Below are 20,216 nucleotides of genomic sequence, written 5' to 3'. Positions count from 1 at the left end.
GATGGATAGATAGATAGATAGATAGATAGATAGATAGATAGATAGATAGATAGATAGATAGATAGATAGATAGATAGATATCAAACTATTGTTTGTCTCGTATTTTTAGGGGGAATCAAAAAAAAGAAATGATACATTTTCAGCAGTCACGTTTTATTATTTGAGTTGAACCAAAATCATCTCATTAATGCTGTGATGTCACTTCCTTTGCTGTCTTTTCAGAGCTTTCGTCCAGCAGCCATGTTGGTTGAACGTTCAAAGGATTTTGGACAAAGTTGGAAAGTTTTCCGTTATTTTGCTGAGGATTGTTCGTTACACTTCCCCTCAGTGTCTGCAGAGCCAGCCGACAGCGTCGACGATGTCGTCTGCGACAGCCGATACTCGGGATCAGAGCCCTCTACTGACGGAGAGGTGACATGTTCAGTTCACACACTTTGTACCAGGTGGTGTTAAGGTGCTTCTTGGTGGAGGTCTTGAGTTAATATCAATCACTGTGGTCTTCAGTTGTTAACTGTTTCACATGTTGAAAGTTTTCTGCTTTATGAGCTCATATTCAGCAGGTTAAGAGCTCGGGGCATGTGTGCACGTCCAGTCCTAATGTAACCGTCATGGAGCGGCATGTTTGGCCGTAGCATTAGCCGCTAATTAACAACACCGTGAAAGTGATGCAGCTGCAGAGCGTCAGGGAAACTCCTTGAAAACCCATCCAACACTTTGATTTTGTTTGGTGTAGGTGTTGATAAAGGTCTCAGAGGAAATGTGTGTGTGGAGTTTTTCCTGAGTGATGGAGCTCACAAATAAAATCAGTGAAATGAAAGCTGCTTTAAGAACATACGCTGCAGCAGAGCTCCAGTAACTCCATGAGTAACTCTACAAACAGCTGTTTGACAAACACAAACAGCTGTTTGACCAACACAAACACAAACAGCTGTTTGACCAACACAAACACAAACAGCTGTTTGACCAACACAAACACAAACAGCTGTTTAACCAACACAAACACAAACAGCTGTTTGACCAACACAAACACAAACAGCTGTTTGACCAACACAAACACAAACAGCTGTTTGACCAACACAAACACAAACAGCTGTTTAACCAACACAAACACAAACAGCTGTTTGACCAACAAAAACACAAACAGCTGTTTGACCAACACAAACAGCTGTTTGACCAACACAAACACAAACAGCTGTTTGACCAACACAAACACAAACAGCTGTTTGACCAACAAAAACACAATCAGCTGTTTGACCAACAAAAACACAATCAGCTGTTTGACCAACACAAACAGCTGTTTGACCAACACAAACACAAACAGCTGTTTGACCAACATAAACACGTACAGCTGTTTGACCAACACAAACACAAACAGCTGTTTGACCAACATAAACACGTACAGCTGTTTGACCAACATAAACACAAACAGCTGTTTGACCAACACAAACACAAACAGCTCTATGACCAACACAAACAGCTCTATGACCAACACAAACACAAACAGCTGTTTGACCAACACAAACACAAACAGCTCTATGACCAACACAAACACAAACAGCTGTTTGACCAACACAAACACAAACAGCTGTTTGACCAACACAAACAGCTGTTTGACCAACACAAACACAAACAGCTGTTTGACCAACACAAACACAAACAGGTGTTTGACCAACACAAACACAAACAGCTGTTTGACCAACATAAACATAAACAGCTGTTTGACCAACACAAACACAAACAGCTGTTTGACCAACACAAACACAAACAGCTGTTTGACCAACATAAACATAAACAGCTGTTTGACCAACACAAACAGCTGTTTGAACAACACAAACACAAACAGCTGTTTGACCAACACAAACAGCTGTTTAACCAACACAAACACAAACAGCTGTTTGACCAACACAAACAGCTGTTTGACCAACACAAACAGCTGTTCGACCAACACAAACACAAACAGCTGTTTGACCAACACAAACAGCTGTTCGACCAACACAAACACAAACAGCTGTTTGACCAACACAAACACAAACAGCTGTTTGACCAACATAAACATAAACAGCTGTTTGACCAACACAAACAGCTGTTTGAACAACACAAACACAAACAGCTGTTTGACCAACACAAACAGCTGTTTAACCAACACAAACACAAACAGCTGTTTGACCAACACAAACAGCTGTTTGACCAACACAAACACAAACAGCTGTTTGACCAACACAAACACAAACAGCTCTATGACCAACACAAACACAAACAGCTGTTTGACCAACACAAACAGCTGTTTGACCAACACAAACAGCTGTTCGACCAACACAAACACAAACAGGTGTTTGACCAACACAAACACAAACAGCTGTTTGACCAACACAAAAACAAACAGCTGTTTGACCAACACAAACACAAACAGCTGTTTGACCAACACAAACACAAACAGGTGTTTGACCAACACAAACAGCTGTTTGACCAACACAAACAGCTGTTTGACCAACACAAACACAAACAGCTGTTTGACCAACACAAACACAAACAGGTGTTTGACCAACACCAACAGCTGTTTGACCAACACAAACAGCTGTTTGACCAACACAAACAGCTCTAAGACCAACACAAACAGCTGTTTGACCAACACAAACAGCTCTATGACCAACACAAACACAAACAGCTGTTTGACCAACACAAACAGCTGTTTGACCAACACAAACACAAACAGCTGTTGGACCAACACAAACACAAAAAGCTGTTTGACCAACACAAACACAAACAGCTGTTTGACCAACACAAACAGCTGTTTGACCAACACAAACACAAACAGCTGTTTGACCAACACAAACACAAACAGCTGTTTGGCCAACACAAACAGCTGTTTGACCAACACAAACAGCTGTTTGACCAACACAAACACAAACAGCTGTTGGACCAACACAAACACAAACAGCTGTTTGACCAACACAAACAGCTGTTTGACCAACACAAACAGCTGTTCGACCAACACAAACACAAACAGCTGTTGGACCAACACAAACACAAACAGCTCTATGACCAAAACAAACACAAACAGCTGTTTGACCAACACAAACACAAACAGCTGTTTGACCAACACAAACACAAACAGCTGTTTGACCAACACAAACACAAACAGCTGTTTGACCAACACAAACACAAACAGCTGTTTGACCAACACAAACAGCTGTTTGACCAACACAAACACAAACAGCTGTTTGACCAACACAAACAGCTGTTTGACCAACACAAACACAAACAGCTGTTTGACCAACACCAACAGCTGTTTGACCAACACAAACACAAACAGCTGTTTGACCAACACAAACAGCTCTATGACCAACACAAACAGCTGTTTGACCAACACAAACACAAACAGCTGTTTGACCAACACCAACAGCTGTTTGACCAACACAAACACAAACAGCTGTTTGACCAACACAAACAGCTCTATGATCAACACAAACAGCTCTATGACAACACAAACACAAACAGCTGTTTGACCAACACAAACACAAACAGCTGTTTGACCAACACAAACACAAACAGCTGTTTGACCAACACAAACACAAACAGCTGTTTGACCAACACAAACACAAACAGCTGTTTGACCAACACAAACACAAACAGCTCTATGACCAACACAAACAGCTGTTTGACCAACACAAACACAAACAGCTGTTTGACCAACACAAACAGCTGTTTGACCAACACAAACACAAACAGCTGTTTGACCAACACCAACAGCTGTTTGACCAACACAAACACAAACAGCTGTTTGACCAACACAAACAGCTCTATGACCAACACAAACAGCTGTTTGACCAACACAAACACAAACAGCTGTTTGACCAACACCAACAGCTGTTTGACCAACACAAACACAAACAGCTGTTTGACCAACACAAACACAAACAGCTGTTTGACCAACACAAACACAAACAGCTGTTTGACCAACACAAACACAAACAGGTGTTTGACCAACACAAACAGCTGTTTGACCAACACAAACACAAACAGCTGTTTGACCAACACCAACAGCTGTTTGACCAACACAAACACAAACAGCTGTTTGACCAACACAAACACAAAAAGCTGTTTGACCAACACAAACACAAACAGCTGTTTGACCAACAGAAACACAAACAGCTGTTTGACCAACACAAACAGCTGTTTGACCAACACAAACACAAACAGCTGTTTGACCAACATAAACATTAACAGCTGTTTGAACAACATAAACATTAACAGCTGTTTGACCAACACAAACACAAACAGCAGTTTGACCAACATAAACATTAACAGCTGTTTGACCAACATAAACATTAACAGCTGTTTGACCAACACAAACACAAACAGCTGTTTGACCAACACAAACAGCTGTTTGACCAACATAAACATTAACAGCTGTTTGACCAACACAAACACAAACAGCTGTTTGACCAACACAAACACAAACAGCTGTTCACCAACTTACACCTCGAAGGATCCAGATGCTTAAGAGTAAAATGTAGCATAAACTCTTAAAGTGACGGCAGCAAGCCTCGCCAGTTTGAGCCTTGGATTTCCTCCCGTATCTCATGTGTAACCTGAAAAATATTTTCTATAAAGAAATGTGCTGTAAAGCTCAACCTCCTGCTGCTTTTCCAATGGCTTCATTGGATCATTAGACATCTGCTCTCTAAATATTTCTCCTTTGACAGTAACACATAAGCATGATGTCCGCCATCTTTAAACAGCCCAAAAGGTGCAGTGACCTGCAGTGACCTGCTGTCAAATGCAGTGATCTGCAGTGACCTGCTGTGATCTGCAGTGACATGCAGTGACCTGCAGTGACCTGCTGTTACCTGCAGTGACATGCAGTGACCTGCTGTCACCTGCAGTGACATGCAGTAACCTGCAGTGACATGCAGTGACCTGCAGTGACCTGCTGTTACCTGCAGTAACCTGCAGTGACCTGCTGTTACCTGCTGTTACCTGCAGTGACATGCAGTGACCTGCTGTTACCTGCAGTGACCTGCAGTGACATGCAGTGACCTGCTGTTACCTGCAGTGACCTGCAGTGACATGCAGTAACCTGCAGTGACATGCAGTAACCTACAGTAACCTGCAGTGACCTGCAGTGACCTACAGTTACCTGCAGTAACCTGCAGTGACCTGCAGTAACCTGCAGTGACATGCAGTGACCTGCTGTTACCTGCAGTGACCTGCAGTAACCTGCAGTGTCCTGCAGTAACCTGCTGTTACCTGCAGTGACCTGCAGTGACCTGCAGTGACATGCCATGACCTGCAGTAATCTGCAGTGACCTGCAGTGACCTGCAGTGACATGCAGTGACCTGCTGTTAGCGTTTCTTAGGTGGGCTCTGCCTTTGTGAATGGATGGCTTTGCTGAAACTGTTTAACTGGCTCCATCACAGCACTGAAAGCTTTTTTCTTAATGTTAGTACAAACGGTTTCACTGCTTATGGATGGACTCGCAGACACACCCTGGTGCTGAAAGCTATCGAGGTTTTTACATCAAATAAAGTTTGTTTGCGGAGGATTGTCCTTATTATCCAGTAACTGTGCATTTTAAGGTTGTTGTGTTTTTTCTAACCTGTTTTTAAAGTGTTTTTGAAAAATGTTCCTTATTGCTTTACACCTTAAAGTTGTTTTTTGTTTTTGAATGCATGTTCATCAGGTGGTGTTGAAAGCCCTGGACCCCATCTTTGAAATAGAGAATCCATACGCAGCCAACATCCGAGGTCAGATGACACATATAAATCCTGCATTCTGATTGGTTGTGTGTACAGTGACACCTGTGTTTAAGCAGTGTTAAAGTTAGTTTTTTTAAAGTGTGAAACAAAGTAGAAGGTTTTAAAAAAAAAAAGAAATGGATTCATTGAAGAAGACTGAGGTTTCACTGAGTTTAGCCCGACCTTATTTTTGATTCTTCACTTAAAAAAAAAAAGACTTATTGTTTTAAAAATGTGGAAGTAGTGCAAAGTGAAATTTAATTAGAATTTAAAATGTTAGAATTACAAAGACAAAACTTTTAAAATGTTATCACATAGATAAAGGGTGTTCAACCTGTGGCTCTGGAGCCTCATGTGGCCCTTTGACTCCTCTGCAGTGGCTCCTTGTAGCTTTAAAAATATTATAGAAATAAAGAATAGTTATTTTTCTTACAGAGGTTATTGGTGATTAAAACACTGACACTAAATAAAATCCTGGGTTAACATTTTCAAGTTTTACAGCCCTGGTAAGAAAACTAAAAACACTAAAAAGAAAAATACATCAGGAAGAAAATACAGGATTTAATTCTGTGTGGACGGATTTGTTTAACTGCCAACCTGCCGGCTCCATACACATGTTTGATATGTAGGCAGACATTAGCAAACGATAAAAACTCACCAGTTGAGCGTGGTATACGGTTGTTATTGGATTCAGGTATTCACTATTTTTGCAAAAAAATAAATATATATATCTTTTTTTTTTAAATTGAAAATTTATGAAATTTAAAATTGTCTCTAATTTGACTATTTGTTGTCATTATTATCACAAAATTTTAATATTTACCCAGAGTTAAAATAATTTGCAATTTTTTTTTTCAGAAAAATGTGAAATTTGACACTCTCACAATTCAGTTGAAAAAAATCTGATTTTCTACAGAATTTTCTTTTCCAATTTTTTTTTCTTTTTCATGTTAAAACATTTTATATATATTTAATATTTTCTTACTCTTTCTTTTTTGTAGGTTTGAAATTTAATTTTTTTTTTTTTTTTTTGGTGGGGGGTTTTTAAGATTTCATTTTTTTTTTGTGCAAATTTATTTAAAATAATACACTAAGACTTCACATGTACAATTGTACTAATTAAAAAAACATCTGCTCACTGACTGGTTCACTGGATTTTTACTATGTTTAGAATTTCATCCACTTTTCTGTTTTGGTAGTGAAGATAAAGTAGATTTTGTGTCTGGATGACTTTACTCCAGGTGAGCTGAGGGAAAACGACTCTTATCGAAGTCAAAGTTGCAGAGCCCGGACAGAGAATGATGAAGCTTTAGGGATGGGTTATTATCAAATGTTTATTCTACCATGAAATCATATTTATGAATTAAAACCTGTTTTTTATCTCAGATCTCATCACCGTGACCAACATTCGGGTGAACTTCACTCGTCTCTTCACGCTTGGCGACACTCTGCTATCCCGACGCCGCAGAAACCCTCAGGAAAAATATTACTACGCTCTTTACAACATGGTGGTCCGAGGAAGTTGTTTCTGTAACGGACACGCAAGCCAGTGTACACCTGTAGACCCTGGACGTGGGGATGTCTTCACCCAGACTGGCATGGTGACAAACAAAACTTCTTCCTGTATTTTGTTGATTTGGGTCTCTAGGTCTCATACAGGTCAGGTCTGGACTAGTCCAGGTCCGTCTTTCACCCTCTGATGCCGGTCCCAGAAAGCAGAGTGTGGGACTTGCTCAGCTTTTAGGTCCTCTTTAAACCTTCAGGTAAAAACTATTCATGTCTTTCAGGTTCACGGTCAGTGTGTTTGCCAGCACAACACTGCAGGAGAGAACTGTGAGAGATGTCAGGACTTTTACCATGACTCCCCCTGGAGGCCTGGAGGAGAAAACACAGCGGACATCTGTCGGAGTAAGACATTAATAGTTTGCTCTTTGAGTTGAACTTGAGTCAAATGACTGAGTGTGCAGGTGATGAAATAATGATAATGACACTAATGACAGTAATTGTAATAATGAGAACGATAAGAAGAAGAAGAAGAGGAAAAATAAGCCTGAGTGTGACTGCAGCGTTCAGCCCTCTAAAAACACTAATATTATCATTATTATCATTTAATACTTTTGTTGTTGTTGTTGTTGCTGTTTTCATCAATAGTAGTTGTTGTTGTTGTTTGTGGTAGTGTAGTATTAACTTTGATTCCTTTAAGAGTTAAACTGAGAGTAAATGTTTTTAAAGTGCATATTTTCATTTTTAAAGAAAAGCTGTTTTCTCTGTTCCTCCTGAAGGATGTAACTGCAACGGTCTATCCGAGTCGTGCCACTTTGACGTCTCTCGCTTTGAAGCTACGGGTGGTGTGAGTGGTGGCGTTTGTGACAACTGTCGCCACGACAGGGCCGGGCCTCAGTGTGAACACTGTCGACCTTTTCTGTACCAGGATCCTCAAAGATCCAGAGACGACCCGCAGGCCTGCATACGTAAGTTTGGCTTAGATTAATTCTGAAGTTCTTTTTCCCTGTGTTTCCTGTTTTATTTTGTAGTTTGTGCTCTTTTTCCTGTTTTATTTTGTAGTTTGTGCTCTTTTTCCTGTTTTATTTTGTAGTTTGTGCTCTTTTTCCTGTTTTGTTTTGTAGTTTGTGCTCTTTTTCCTGTTTTGTTTTGTAGTTTGTGCTCCCTGTGAGTCTGGATCGTTGAACTTCTGTCCCTGTGATTTTTCTCCTGCTGTGTTTTGCCCGTCTTCATTCTTCTGATCATCTTGTGGTCCACACACTGACCGATTCTGTTTCCACCAACTCTCTGAGGACTGTTGTCAGGTCCTGAGGTGTGTTGGTGATCTCGTGCAAACTTTTGAGCCCTTTATGAGCACTTTCTGAGCGTAGGCCTATTTTAGACCAAGCATGAGACAGTGACCAGGTTTTACATTATGTCATGTTACCTGAACTCTCTAGACATAAATAAACTCATGCAGTCCTTTTTACATTCACCTTTAGCTTTAAAAATGACTTTAATGTACACCGTTTTGTTTTGTTTTGTTTTGTTTTGTTTTGTTTTGTTTTGTTTTGTTTTGTTTTGTTTTGTTTTGTTTTGTTATGTACTGTTTTGTTTTGTTTTGTTTTCTTTTGTTTTCTTTTGTTTTCTTTTGTTTTGTTTTAATGGGGCAATAAAATGATTGATAACTTCCAGGTTTCCAATACTTGAGGTGTCAAATAAAGGATGGATGGATGGATGGATGGATGGATGGATGGATGGATGGATGGATGGATGGATGGATGGATGGATGGATGGGTGGATGGATGGATGGGTGGATGGATGGATGGATGGATGGATGGATGGATGGGTGGATGGATGGATGGGTCAGTGAGGTATGGCCATTTCTGTGGGGTTTCTTCTCCCATTCAGCTCCACTAACATCTAATTTAAACCCTGAACCAGTGAAAACTAAATCAGACCAGGAACCAGTTCAGATGTGTCTGACACAAAGCAGAGCAGTAAAGAGAAACACTGCCCTCTGCTGTCTGCAGCTACAAACTGCATGTAAAACCTGAACAATCTGAGCTCTTTGCTCAGAACCTGCAGAGTGAAGCTCGGTGAAGCCGACTGGTTTGTCTGAGCCTAATTCTCCCCACACACAGTCACTGGTGACGCCTTTAACTCTCTGTTGTCTTCTTTTCCCACAATGAGGTTATGTCATCATGTATTCTCGTCTGACTTCTCGTTTCAGCGTGCCACTGCGACTCGTCTGGCTCTCAGGGTGGCGGGCTGTGTGATGCTCTGAGCGGTCAGTGCACGTGCAAAGAGAATGTGGAGGGTCAGCGCTGCGACCGCTGCAAACCAGGATTCTTCAACCTGAGAGCGGACGACCCGGCAGGCTGTCAGGGTGACCAATCAGCTTTCAGTCAGAATCAAGGACAGAGACTACCTCTCTGTGTTTAACTGTGTGTGTGTGTGTGTGTGTGTGTGTGTGTGTGTGTGTGTGTGTGTGTGTGTGTGTGTGTGTGTGTGTGTGTGTGTGTTACAGTGTGCAGGTGTCATGGCTTGGGAAGTGCTGGGTCATGTGATCAGCAGACAGGAAGCTGTGAGTGCAAACGTTTTGCGAGTGGACCGCTGTGTGATCGCTGCGTGGTGAGTGGCTCCTGAAGACAGCAGCCTGACCTCTGCTGGTCACCTCAGGGAACTACAAGTGTCCCCACAACCAACTGAAGAACTTCTGACACTCCTGTAACAAACTCTGTGACCCTGACCTTTTCTGGACCCGTCTTTGGACCTCCTATCTTTGTTCTGACTTGATCAGAACCTCGACTGTTATTAACATTGTGCTCAAAGTTATCCTGACTCTAATTTAAACTCTATAACTTGTTTTGATCAAGACCTCATTTTGATCCAGACCTGGTTATAAACCAGACCTATCGATCCAGACCCCATAATGATCCCTACCTTGTAATGATCCAGTCCTTGTAAAGAATCAGACCTGGGTTAGGACCTGGTTATTGTTATATAAACCCACCCTCACCTTTGAATGGTTTCAATCTTTGATGTGTTTCTGTTTGTGCTTCGTCTGCAGCCAGGTTTCTGGGGTTTGGGAAACTCTGCGTTCAGCTGTTCACCCTGCGACTGTGACATTGGAGGAGCTCACAGCAACACGTACGTCAGCTCTCAAACTGTCAATCTCTAAATACTTTATTCTGGGTGTGTAGAAATCCAGCATGGTGATGTTTAATTTTCTTTATCTACATTGAAACAGAATAAAAGAAAACTCAGACCAGAGAAAAAAAACATTATTTACCCAAACGAACCCAACAGACCCAACAAACCCAAAAAACCCAAACAACCCAACAAACCCAACAAACTCAACAAACCCAACAAACCCAAACAACCCAACAAACCCAAACAACCCAACAAACCCAACAAACCCAACGAACCCAACGAACCCAACAGACCCAACAAACCCAACAGACCCAACAAACCCAAACAACCCAACAAACCCAAAAAACCCAACAAACCCAACAGACCCAACAGACCCAACGAACCCAACAGACCCAACAAACCCAAACAACCCAACAAACCCAACAAAATCAACAAACCCAACAAACCCAAACAACCCAACAAACCCAAAAAACCCAACAAACCCAACAGACCCAACAGACCCAACGAACCCAACAGACCCAACAAACCCAAACAACCCAACAAACCCAACAAAATCAACAAACCCAACAAACCCAAACAACCCAACAAACCCAAAAAACCCAAACAACCCAACAAACCCAACGAACCCAACAAACCGAAACAACCCAACAAACCCAACAAACCCACACAAAACCAACAAACCCAACAAACCCAACAGACCCAAAAAACCCAAACAACCCAACAAACCCAACAAACCTACACAAAACCAACAGACCCAACAAACCCAACAAACCCAACAGACCCAAAAAACCCAAACAACCCAACAAACCCAACAAACCCAACAAACCCAACAAACCCAACAGACCTAACAAACCCAACAGACCCAAAAAACCCAAACAACCCAACAAACCCAACAAACACAACAGACCCAACAGACCCAACAAACCCAACAAACCCAACAGACCCAACAGACCCAACAAACCCAACAGACCCAACAGACCCAACAAACCCAGCAGACCCAACAAACCCAACAGACCCAACAGACCCAACGGACCCAACAGACCCATCAAACCCAACAGACCCACACAAAACCAATGAACCCAACAAACCCAACAGACCCAACAAACCCAACAGACCCAACAGACCCAACAAACCCAACAAACCAAACAGACCCAAAAAACCCAAACAACCCAACAAACCCAACAAACCCACACAAAACCAACAGACCCAACAAACCTAACAAACCCAACAGACCCAAAAAACCCAAACAACCCAACAAACCCAACAAACCCAAACAACCCAACAAACCCAACAGACCCAACAAACCCAACAGACCCAAAAAACCCAAACAACCCAACAAACCCAACAAACCCAACAGACCCAACAGACCCAACAGACCAAACAAACCCAACAGACCCAACAGACCCAACAAACCCAACAGACCCAACAGACCCAACAAACCCAGCAGACCCAACAAACCCAACAGACCCAACAGACCCAATGGACCCAACAAACCCAACAAACCTGAAAAACCCAAACAACCCAACAAACCCAACAAACTCAACAAACCCAACAAACCCAAACAACCCAACAAACCCAAAAAACCCAAACAACCCAACAAACCCAACAAACCCAACAAACCCAAACAACCCAACAAACCCAACAAACCCAACAAACCCAACAGACCCAAAAAAAACCAAACAACCCAACAAACCCAACAGACCCAACAGACCCAACAGACCCAACAAACCCAACAGACCCAACAGACCCAACAAACCCAACAGACCCAACAAGCCCAACAAACCCAGCAGACCCAACAAACCCAACAGACCCAACAGACCCAAAAAACCCAACAGACCCAACAAACCCAACAGACCCACACAAAACCAATGAACCCAACAAACCCAACAGACCCAACAAACCCAACAGACCCAACAGACCCAACAAACCCAACAAACCAAACAGACCCAAAAAACCCAAACAACCCAACAAACCCAACAAACCCACACAAAACCAACAGACCCAACAAACCCAACAAACCCAACAGACCCAAAAAACCCAAACAACCCAACAAACCCAACAAACCCAACAAACCCAACAAACCCAACAGACCCAACAAACCCAACAGACCCAAAAAACCCAAACAACCCAACAAACCCAACAAACCCAACAGACCCAACAGACCCAACAGACCCAACAAACCCAACAGACCCAACAGACCCAACAAACCCAGCAGACCCAACAAACCCAACAGACCCAACAGACCCAACGGACCCAACAAACCCAACAAACCTGAAAAAACCCAAACAACCCAACAAACCCAACAAACTCAACAAACCCAACAAACCCAAACAACCCAACAAACCCAAAAAACCCAAACAACCCAACAAACCCAACAAACCCAAACAACCCAACAAACCCAACAAACCCAACAAACCCAACAGACCCAAAAAACCCAAACAACCCAACAAACCCAACAGACCCAACGGACCCAACAAACCCAACAGACCCACACAAAACCAATGAACCCAACAGACCCAACAGACCCAACAAACCCAACAGACCCAACAGACCCAACAAACCCAACAAACCCAACAGACCCAAAAAACCCAAACAACCCAACAAACCCAACAAACCCACACAAAACCAACGGACCCAACAGACCCAACAAACCCAACAGACCCACACAAAACCAATGAACCCAACAAACCCAACAGACCCACACAAAACCAATGAACCCAAATAAGCTTAGTAAACTCAAATTAACCCAAGTGAAGCTGATACTCCCAAAAAAATAAAAATAAACCGTTTAAAAAAGTGAAATTAATGTGATTGACCCAAATACACCCACTTAACCCAAACAAAACCAATTAACCCAATAAAAAACAACAGAGTCTATTAAACTCAAGAAACACTGTGAGCTGAGTAAAGCCACATTTACCCAAACAGCCGATTCATGAGAATAAATACAATTATAATAGTTTAAGTCAGATACACAGGAATAATCTGATAAACCTAATAAACCCAAATAGAGCCAAGAAATCCAATAAACTAGATAAACCCAATCAACCAAGTTAATCCTGACTAGTTCTGATGAGCTCAAACAAACAGAAATAAACCAAAACAAACCCAGAAAACAAACATGATGAACCAACTGGTGGAAACTGGTGGAAACTGGTGAGTAACTGGTGGAAACTGGTGGAAACTGGTGAGTAACTGGTGGGTAACTGGTGGAAACTGGTGGGTAACTGGTAGAAACTGGTGGAAACTGGTGAGTAACTGGTGGAAACTGGTGGAAACTGGTGGAAACTGGTGGGTAACTGGTAGAAACTGGTGGAAACTGGTGAGTAACTGGTGGAAACTGGTGGGTATTTGGTGGAAACTGGTGAGTAACTGGTGGAAACTGGTGAGTTACTGGTGGAAACTGGTGGAAACTGGTGAGTAACTGGTGGAAACTGGTGGAAACTGGTGAGTAACTGGTAGAAACTGGTGGAAACTGGTGAGTAACTGGTGGAAACTGGTGGAAACTGGTGAGTAACTGGTAGAAACTGGTGGAAACTGGTGAGTAACTAGTGGAAACTGGTGAGTAACTGGTGTAAACTGGTGTAAACTGGTGTAAACTGGTGGAAACTGGTGAGTAACTGGTAGAAACTGGTGGAAACTGGTGAGTAACTGGTAGAAACTGGTGGAAACTGGTGAGTAACTGGTGGAAACTGTTGAGTAACTTGTGGAAACTGGTGTAAACTGGTGAGTAACTGGTAGAAACTGGTGGAAACTGGTGGAAACTGGTGAGTAACTGGTGGAAACTGGTGGAAACTGGTGAGTAACTGGTGGAAACTGGTGGAAACTGGTGGAAACTGGTGGAAACTGGTGGAAAATGGTGAGTAACTGGTGGAAACTGGTGAGTAACTGGTGGAAACTGGTGGAAACTGGTGAGTAACTGGTAGAAACTGGTGGAAACTGGTGAGTAACTGGTGGAAACTGTTGAGTAACTTGTGGAAACTGGTGTTAACTGGTGAGTAACTGGTAGAAACTGGTGGAAACTGGTGGAAACTGGTGAGTAACTGGTGGAAACTGGTGGAAACTGGTGAGTAACTGGTGGAAACTGGTGGAAACTGGTGGAAACTGGTGGAAACTGGTGAGTAACTGGTGGAAACTGGTGGAAACTGGTGGAAACTGGTGGAAAATGGTGAGTAACTGGTGGAAACTGGTGGAAAATGGTGAGTAACTGGTGGAAACTGGTGGAAACTGGTGGAAACTGGTGGAAAATGGTGAGTAACTGGTGGAAACTGGTGAGTAACTGGTGGAAACTGGTGGAAACTGGTGGAAAATGGTGAGTAACTGGTGGAAACTGGTTGAAACTGGTGAGTAACCAGACACACTGCTGGAGCTAAGGTGAGTTTTGAATTCTTCTCAGGTGTTCTCCTGAAGACGGACAGTGTCACTGTTTACCAAACATGGTGGGTCGGCGCTGCTCTGACCCTGCTCCTGGGTACTTCCTGCCTCCACTGGACTACTTCCTGTACGAGGCCGAGCTTGCAGCTCCTCTTTTAGGAAGGCTCCCTCCTTCTCCGTCCTCTGCTCCATCACCTCCACCTCCTTCTTCTCCTCTGGTCAGTATCACACCAATGAGCTGGATCTGGTTTCAGGTGCACACCTTGACCCAGGTGTGTGACCTGAGAGAGAACAGGAACAACAGGAGCAGAAACAAGAACTGACAACAGAATGTTCTCACCTGTTGTTCTCTGTGTGTTCTCACCTGTTGTTTTCTGTGTGTTCTCACCTGTTGTTCTCTGTGTTCTCACCTGTGGTTCTCTGTGTGTTCTCACCTGTTGATCTCTGTATGTTTTCACCTGTTGTTCTCTGTGTGTTCTCACCTGTTGTTTTCTGTGTTCTCACCTGTTGTTTTCTGTGTGTTCTCACCTGTTGTTCTATGTGTTCTCACCTGTTGTTCTCTGTGTTCTCACCTGTTGTTCTCAGTTTTCTCACCTGTTGTTCTCTGTGTTCTCACCTGTTGATCTCTGTATGTTTTCACCTGTTGTTCTCTGTGTGTTCTCACCTGTTGTTCTCTGTGTTCTCGGCTGTTGTTTTCTGTGTTCTCACCTGTTGTTTTCTGTGTGTTCTCACCTGTTGTTCTATGTGTTCTCACCTGTTGTTCTCTGTGTTCTCACCTGTTGTTCTCTGTGTTCTCACCTGTTGTTCTATGTGTTCTCACCTGTTGTTCTCTGTGTTCTCACCTGTTGTTCTATGTGTCCTCACCTGTTGTTCTCTGTGTTCTCACCTGTTGTTCTCTTTGTTCTCACCTGTTGTACTGTGTGTTCTCACCTGTTGTTCTCTGTGTTTTCACCTGTTGTTCTCTTTGTTCTCACCTGTTGTACTGTGTGTTCTCACCTGTTGTTCTCTGTGTTCTCACCTGTTGTTCTCTGTGTTTTCACCTGTTGTTCTCTGTGTTCTCACCTGTTGTTCTGTGTGTTCTCACCTGTTGTTCTCTGTATGTTTTCACCTGTTGTTCTCTGTGTTCTCACCTGTTGTTCTGTGTGTTCTCACCTGTTGTTTTCTGTATTCTCACCTGTTGTTCCCTGTGTTCTCACCTGTTGTTCTCTGTGATCTCACCTGTTGTTCTCTGTGTTCTCACCTGTTGTTCCATGTGTTCTCACCTGTTGTTCTCTGTGTTCTCACCTGTTGTTCTCTGTGTTCTCACCTGTTGTTCTCTGTGTTCTCACCTGTTGTTCTCTGTGTTCTCACCTGTTGTTCTCTGTGTTCTCACCTGTTGTTCTCTCTCCTTCAGTTGAACCCGGGCCTGTTGCCGGAGTGTGAGCAGTTCTACAGGGAGCGTGGATACGACTTCCGGTTCAGTGATGGACGAGTGGTTTTGGTTCGAAGGACCCGACGACTCACTCGACTCAGGAGACAGGTATGAGACACTTTCTGTGCTGCTGTTTTGTCTCTGACCAGTAGAGGGACTCAGTAAAGCCTGAGAACCTGTCAGATCTTTCCTAAGTGCCTGTGGTTTCTGCAGCATGGCAGCATCCCTTTGGACCCGGGTTCCCCCCTTCAAATCATCCCTCGTCAGAGGTCGGCTGACCGCCCTGTCACTTGGACTGGCCTGGGACTGGTGCGGGTGCTAGAGGGGGCAGGGCTTAGATTTACAGTGGAAAACCTCCCGTCGTCCATGGATTACCAGTTGGTAATTCGCTATGAGCCCGAGGTGAGGAACTGTCAGGGTTCAGATCCTGGTTCTGACTGTGGTGCTGGTTCTGCCTCCTAAAGAGATAAAGACTGTGGCTTCATCACAGGCTCCGGTTGATTGGCTGGCCTCTATCAGCGTCACTACGCTGTCCCCGGGTGATGGAGGCTGCAGCAGTGACCCGACAGGAAGTAAAACTCTGCTTCTCCCCGGAAACTCAAGGTAAGATACCTGAGCCAGTCACCTCAAGTGAGGAGAGAGGAGCAGTACGGTGAAAAACAGGACACAGTGTGGTACACGGAGCTAACTTTAACAATAAGTATCATGAAGTAAAGTGGGAACATTAACATTAACGACGGTCAAATTTGGAGGCCACATCACTGTGACCAAGTTGGAGCTACGCTGAAACCATGACCGTTGTGTTATTCTGCCGAAATCAAGAGTTTAACACCAACAAAACAACGTTTGAACAGCACCACAACATTCACGCTATAAATGGATTTTCACTCAGGTCTGGTGTGTTTGCAACATCACATGTCCAAAGTCTGAGGATTTAAGTCTATTTAACACGTTTATTTCAAACACAGCTTTTTCTAATTGATATGCAAGAAAGTGAGGGTCCAGTTTGTGTCAATCGTTGGTGTTTATATTAAGGTTGTTGATGAAGCTTGGATCATTGGTGTTGTTGATGTTGAGGTTGTTGTTCCTGACGGTGTAGCTTGGATCATTGATGGTATTAGTATCGTTAAAGTTGTTGTTGGTGTAAGTGATGCGTCTGTTGTTGTTGTTGATGATGGTGATGGTGATGATGATGATGATGATGATGATGATGATGATGATGATGATGTGGTTTAATGGGTGTTTGGTGTCATCATTGATGTTGTTGGTGTTTATTGTTCTGTGATGTGTAGGGGGTATTCCATGAAGCTGGCTTAGCTCAAAGCCTGGCCTTTGGGTTAGCCTAGCTAACTTTAGCGAGAGTTGGGTTCCCAAGACGAGGCTTGAGCTAGCGCAGCTTGGTAACCATGGTAAATTAGCCAGCGCGACAAGCCAGGTCCCTGTCAGGCTAATTGTCAGGCTAAGGGTCTGGCAAACAGTCTGGCTAACGGTCGGGCTAACAGTCAGGCTAACGGTCAGGCTAACAGTCAGGCTAACAGTCTGGCTAACAGTCAGGCTAACGGTCAGGCTAATGGTCAGGCTAACAGTCAGGCTAACGGTCAGGGTTATGGTCTGGCTAACGGCCAGGCTAACAGTCAGGCTAAGGGTCTGGCTAACAGTCTTGCTAAAGGTCAGGCTTACTGTCTGGCTAATGGTCAGGCTAAGGGTCTGGCAAACAGTCAGGCTAATGGTCAGGCTAAAGGTCAGGCTAACAGTCTGGCTAACAGTCAGGCTAATGGTCAGGCTAAAGGTCAGGCTAACAGTCAGGCTAATGGTCAGGCTAACAGTCAGGCTAAAGGTCTGGCTAACGGTCTCGCTAACAGTCAGGCTAAAGGTCAGGCTAACGGTCTGGCTAACGGTCTGGCTAACAGTCAGGCTAATGGTCAGGCTAAAGGTCAGGCTAAAGTTCAGGCTAACGGTCAGGCTGATGGTCAGGCTAACAGTCTGGCTAACAGTCAGGCTAATGGTCAGGCTAACGGTCAGGCTAAAGGTCTGGCTAACGGTCTCGCTAACAGTCAGGCTAAAGGTCAGGCTAACGGTCTGGCTGATGGTCAGGCTAATGGTCAGGCTAAAGGTCAGGCTAACGGTCAGGCTAAGGATCAGGCTAATGGTCCGGCTAAAGGTCAGGCTAACGGTCTGGCTAACGGTCTGGCTAACAGTCAGGCTAATGGTCAGGCTAACGGTCAGGCTAATGGTCAGGCTAAGGGTCAGGCTAAGGATCAGGCTAAGGATCAGGCTTACCTTAGCTGCGTCTCAGAGGAGGTCTAACAAGCTTCTGAAAGATGCCTTGTGAACTGCAGGTGTCACATTAAAATAATCTAGGACTGTAATTAATGATGTTCTTGTTCAGAAACAGGAACTGAGACCTTTTGGTAACTTTTAAAACCCAAAAAGTCAGAAGGATCGTGAGGTTCCGCTTTCACGGTCTGTATTCATACTGAAAATCAGGATCAAGCGAGCTTTTGTCCTTCAGCTCCACGGGAGGTTTCCGTCCTCCCTGAGCTGGCATTAGGACACCTGCGTGATCCTTTGACAGGTGAACCGCCCCAGTTATACTAGACTGGAATAACCGTGAATTAAGACATGTCAGATACTCTGTCGTTCACCCCTGAAGCAGGAATGTCAGTGGCTCAGTTCGAGCACGGGGTAAAGACGAACAGTACTCTGAGTTTTACCTTTGGTGTGGGTTTGATCCCACCATCAGAAATTATTTGAAAATATCTGATTTTCTTTCTTCTGTCAACCTCAAACTACAGTCAACACAAAACAGAATCAAGGCAGAAATTATCTTATAAAAATAGGTGAGAACAGTTTCCCATATAAACACCTTCCACCAGCGGTCCATTCTGATCATGGTGATAATCTAAAAGTGATGCTTCATGGTGAGAAAACTTCTTTATGTATAAGTTAGTTTGTGTCTTCCTCCTTATTTTAATGTAGAGCACTGAATCACTACCACCCTGATAAAAAAAGACACCTCCTCTATAAATGTTCTTTACCAACATTTATTCAGAGTTTGATCAAACATCGCCACACGACGTCGCCCATCTGTTTCTAATTCGCCTTCTCTGGTTTTAGCAGTTGCTTGTGGTGCTGCCATATTTATGCAAAATGGATGTATCAGTGGCATTTGTTGTTGTTGTTGTTGTTGTATTTGGTGTTTTCAATGATGTTGATGTTGATGTTGTTGTTGCTGATGTTGTAGCTTGGATCATCGATTGTACTGATGTTGTTGAAGTTGTTGTTGCTGTTACTGATGTGTCGGTTGTTAATGTTGTTGTAGATGATGCAGTTGTTGGTGTTTTGGGGGGTTGATGATGTTGTTGGTGTTTGTTTGTTTCTTTGTTTCTTTGTTTACAGAGGAGGTGTTCTGGACCCCTGGGTGTGTCTGAACGCTGGCGGTCGGTACTTCGTGGACGTGGTCTGGAACAAACACTCTGAGCCTGAACCCTCGCCTTCACACATCCTGATCGACTCGGTAAGAGGGTCTCACCCTGAGTGACAGATGATTGGACTCTACCCCAACCATGACTGTCCAATCAGAGCTGGAGAGGCTTTACTCCAAAGCTTTAATGTTTGTTGGTTCAGACAAAGAATATCACAGAAAATCTGTCCAAGCAGAAATCTAATGTAATCCAACCAATTTGACTTTTCTTCAGATCGGTTTGATCCCCAACATCGAGTCCGTCAGAGACTTCTGCTCCCAGAGCGACCTTGACTCTTTCCGGCGCTTCCGCTGCATTGGACTGGCTGCTGAGCTGGGCCCCCGGGACCCAGTACCAGAAACCTGTGAGGAACTGGTGAAGAGCATGTCAGCACGAATCCACAAAGGAGCTGTTCGTAAGTGTTTGTGAAGAAATGTTTGTTTGTACTTTAAAGATGAAAACTTGTTTCAGGAAGGTTTCCATTTTCAGCTCTTCATTCAGAAAACATTTGGACGAATCTGTGAACCAGAAGACCAGTCCTCCTCCTCTTCCTCCTCCTCCTCCTCTTCCTCTCCTTCTCTCCTCTTCTC

The 20,216-nt window shown here is 43.5% G+C and overlaps 1 protein-coding gene across 1 annotated transcript in view; it reads left to right on the top strand.

Moving 5' to 3' along the window:
* The window catches only part of lamb4 (laminin, beta 4), a 42,740-nt gene that overhangs the window by 7,156 nt on the left and 15,368 nt on the right, over positions 1-20,216 (top strand). Inside the window, exons 5-18 of the mRNA XM_074665203.1 lie at positions 223-411; positions 5,685-5,748; positions 7,126-7,340; positions 7,527-7,647; positions 8,022-8,210; positions 9,455-9,610; positions 9,752-9,855; positions 10,295-10,374; positions 14,774-14,969; positions 16,145-16,270; positions 16,376-16,564; positions 16,653-16,765; positions 19,562-19,679; positions 19,861-20,041. Of these exons, the coding sequence (XP_074521304.1) occupies positions 223-411; positions 5,685-5,748; positions 7,126-7,340; positions 7,527-7,647; positions 8,022-8,210; positions 9,455-9,610; positions 9,752-9,855; positions 10,295-10,374; positions 14,774-14,969; positions 16,145-16,270; positions 16,376-16,564; positions 16,653-16,765; positions 19,562-19,679; positions 19,861-20,041 (2,041 nt within the window). The remainder of the gene's footprint in view (positions 1-222; positions 412-5,684; positions 5,749-7,125; positions 7,341-7,526; positions 7,648-8,021; positions 8,211-9,454; positions 9,611-9,751; positions 9,856-10,294; positions 10,375-14,773; positions 14,970-16,144; positions 16,271-16,375; positions 16,565-16,652; positions 16,766-19,561; positions 19,680-19,860; positions 20,042-20,216) is intronic.

The sequence above is a fragment of the Halichoeres trimaculatus genome, unplaced genomic scaffold (genome assembly GCF_033239565.1).
Source record: "Halichoeres trimaculatus isolate MK-OKI-2021-1 unplaced genomic scaffold, fHalTri1.1 fHalTri1_scaffold_55, whole genome shotgun sequence".
NCBI classification, from domain to species: domain Eukaryota; kingdom Metazoa; phylum Chordata; class Actinopteri; order Labriformes; family Labridae; genus Halichoeres; species Halichoeres trimaculatus.
The sequence above is the reverse complement of the archived record's forward strand: the minus strand, read 5'-3'. Positions and strand labels throughout refer to the sequence as shown.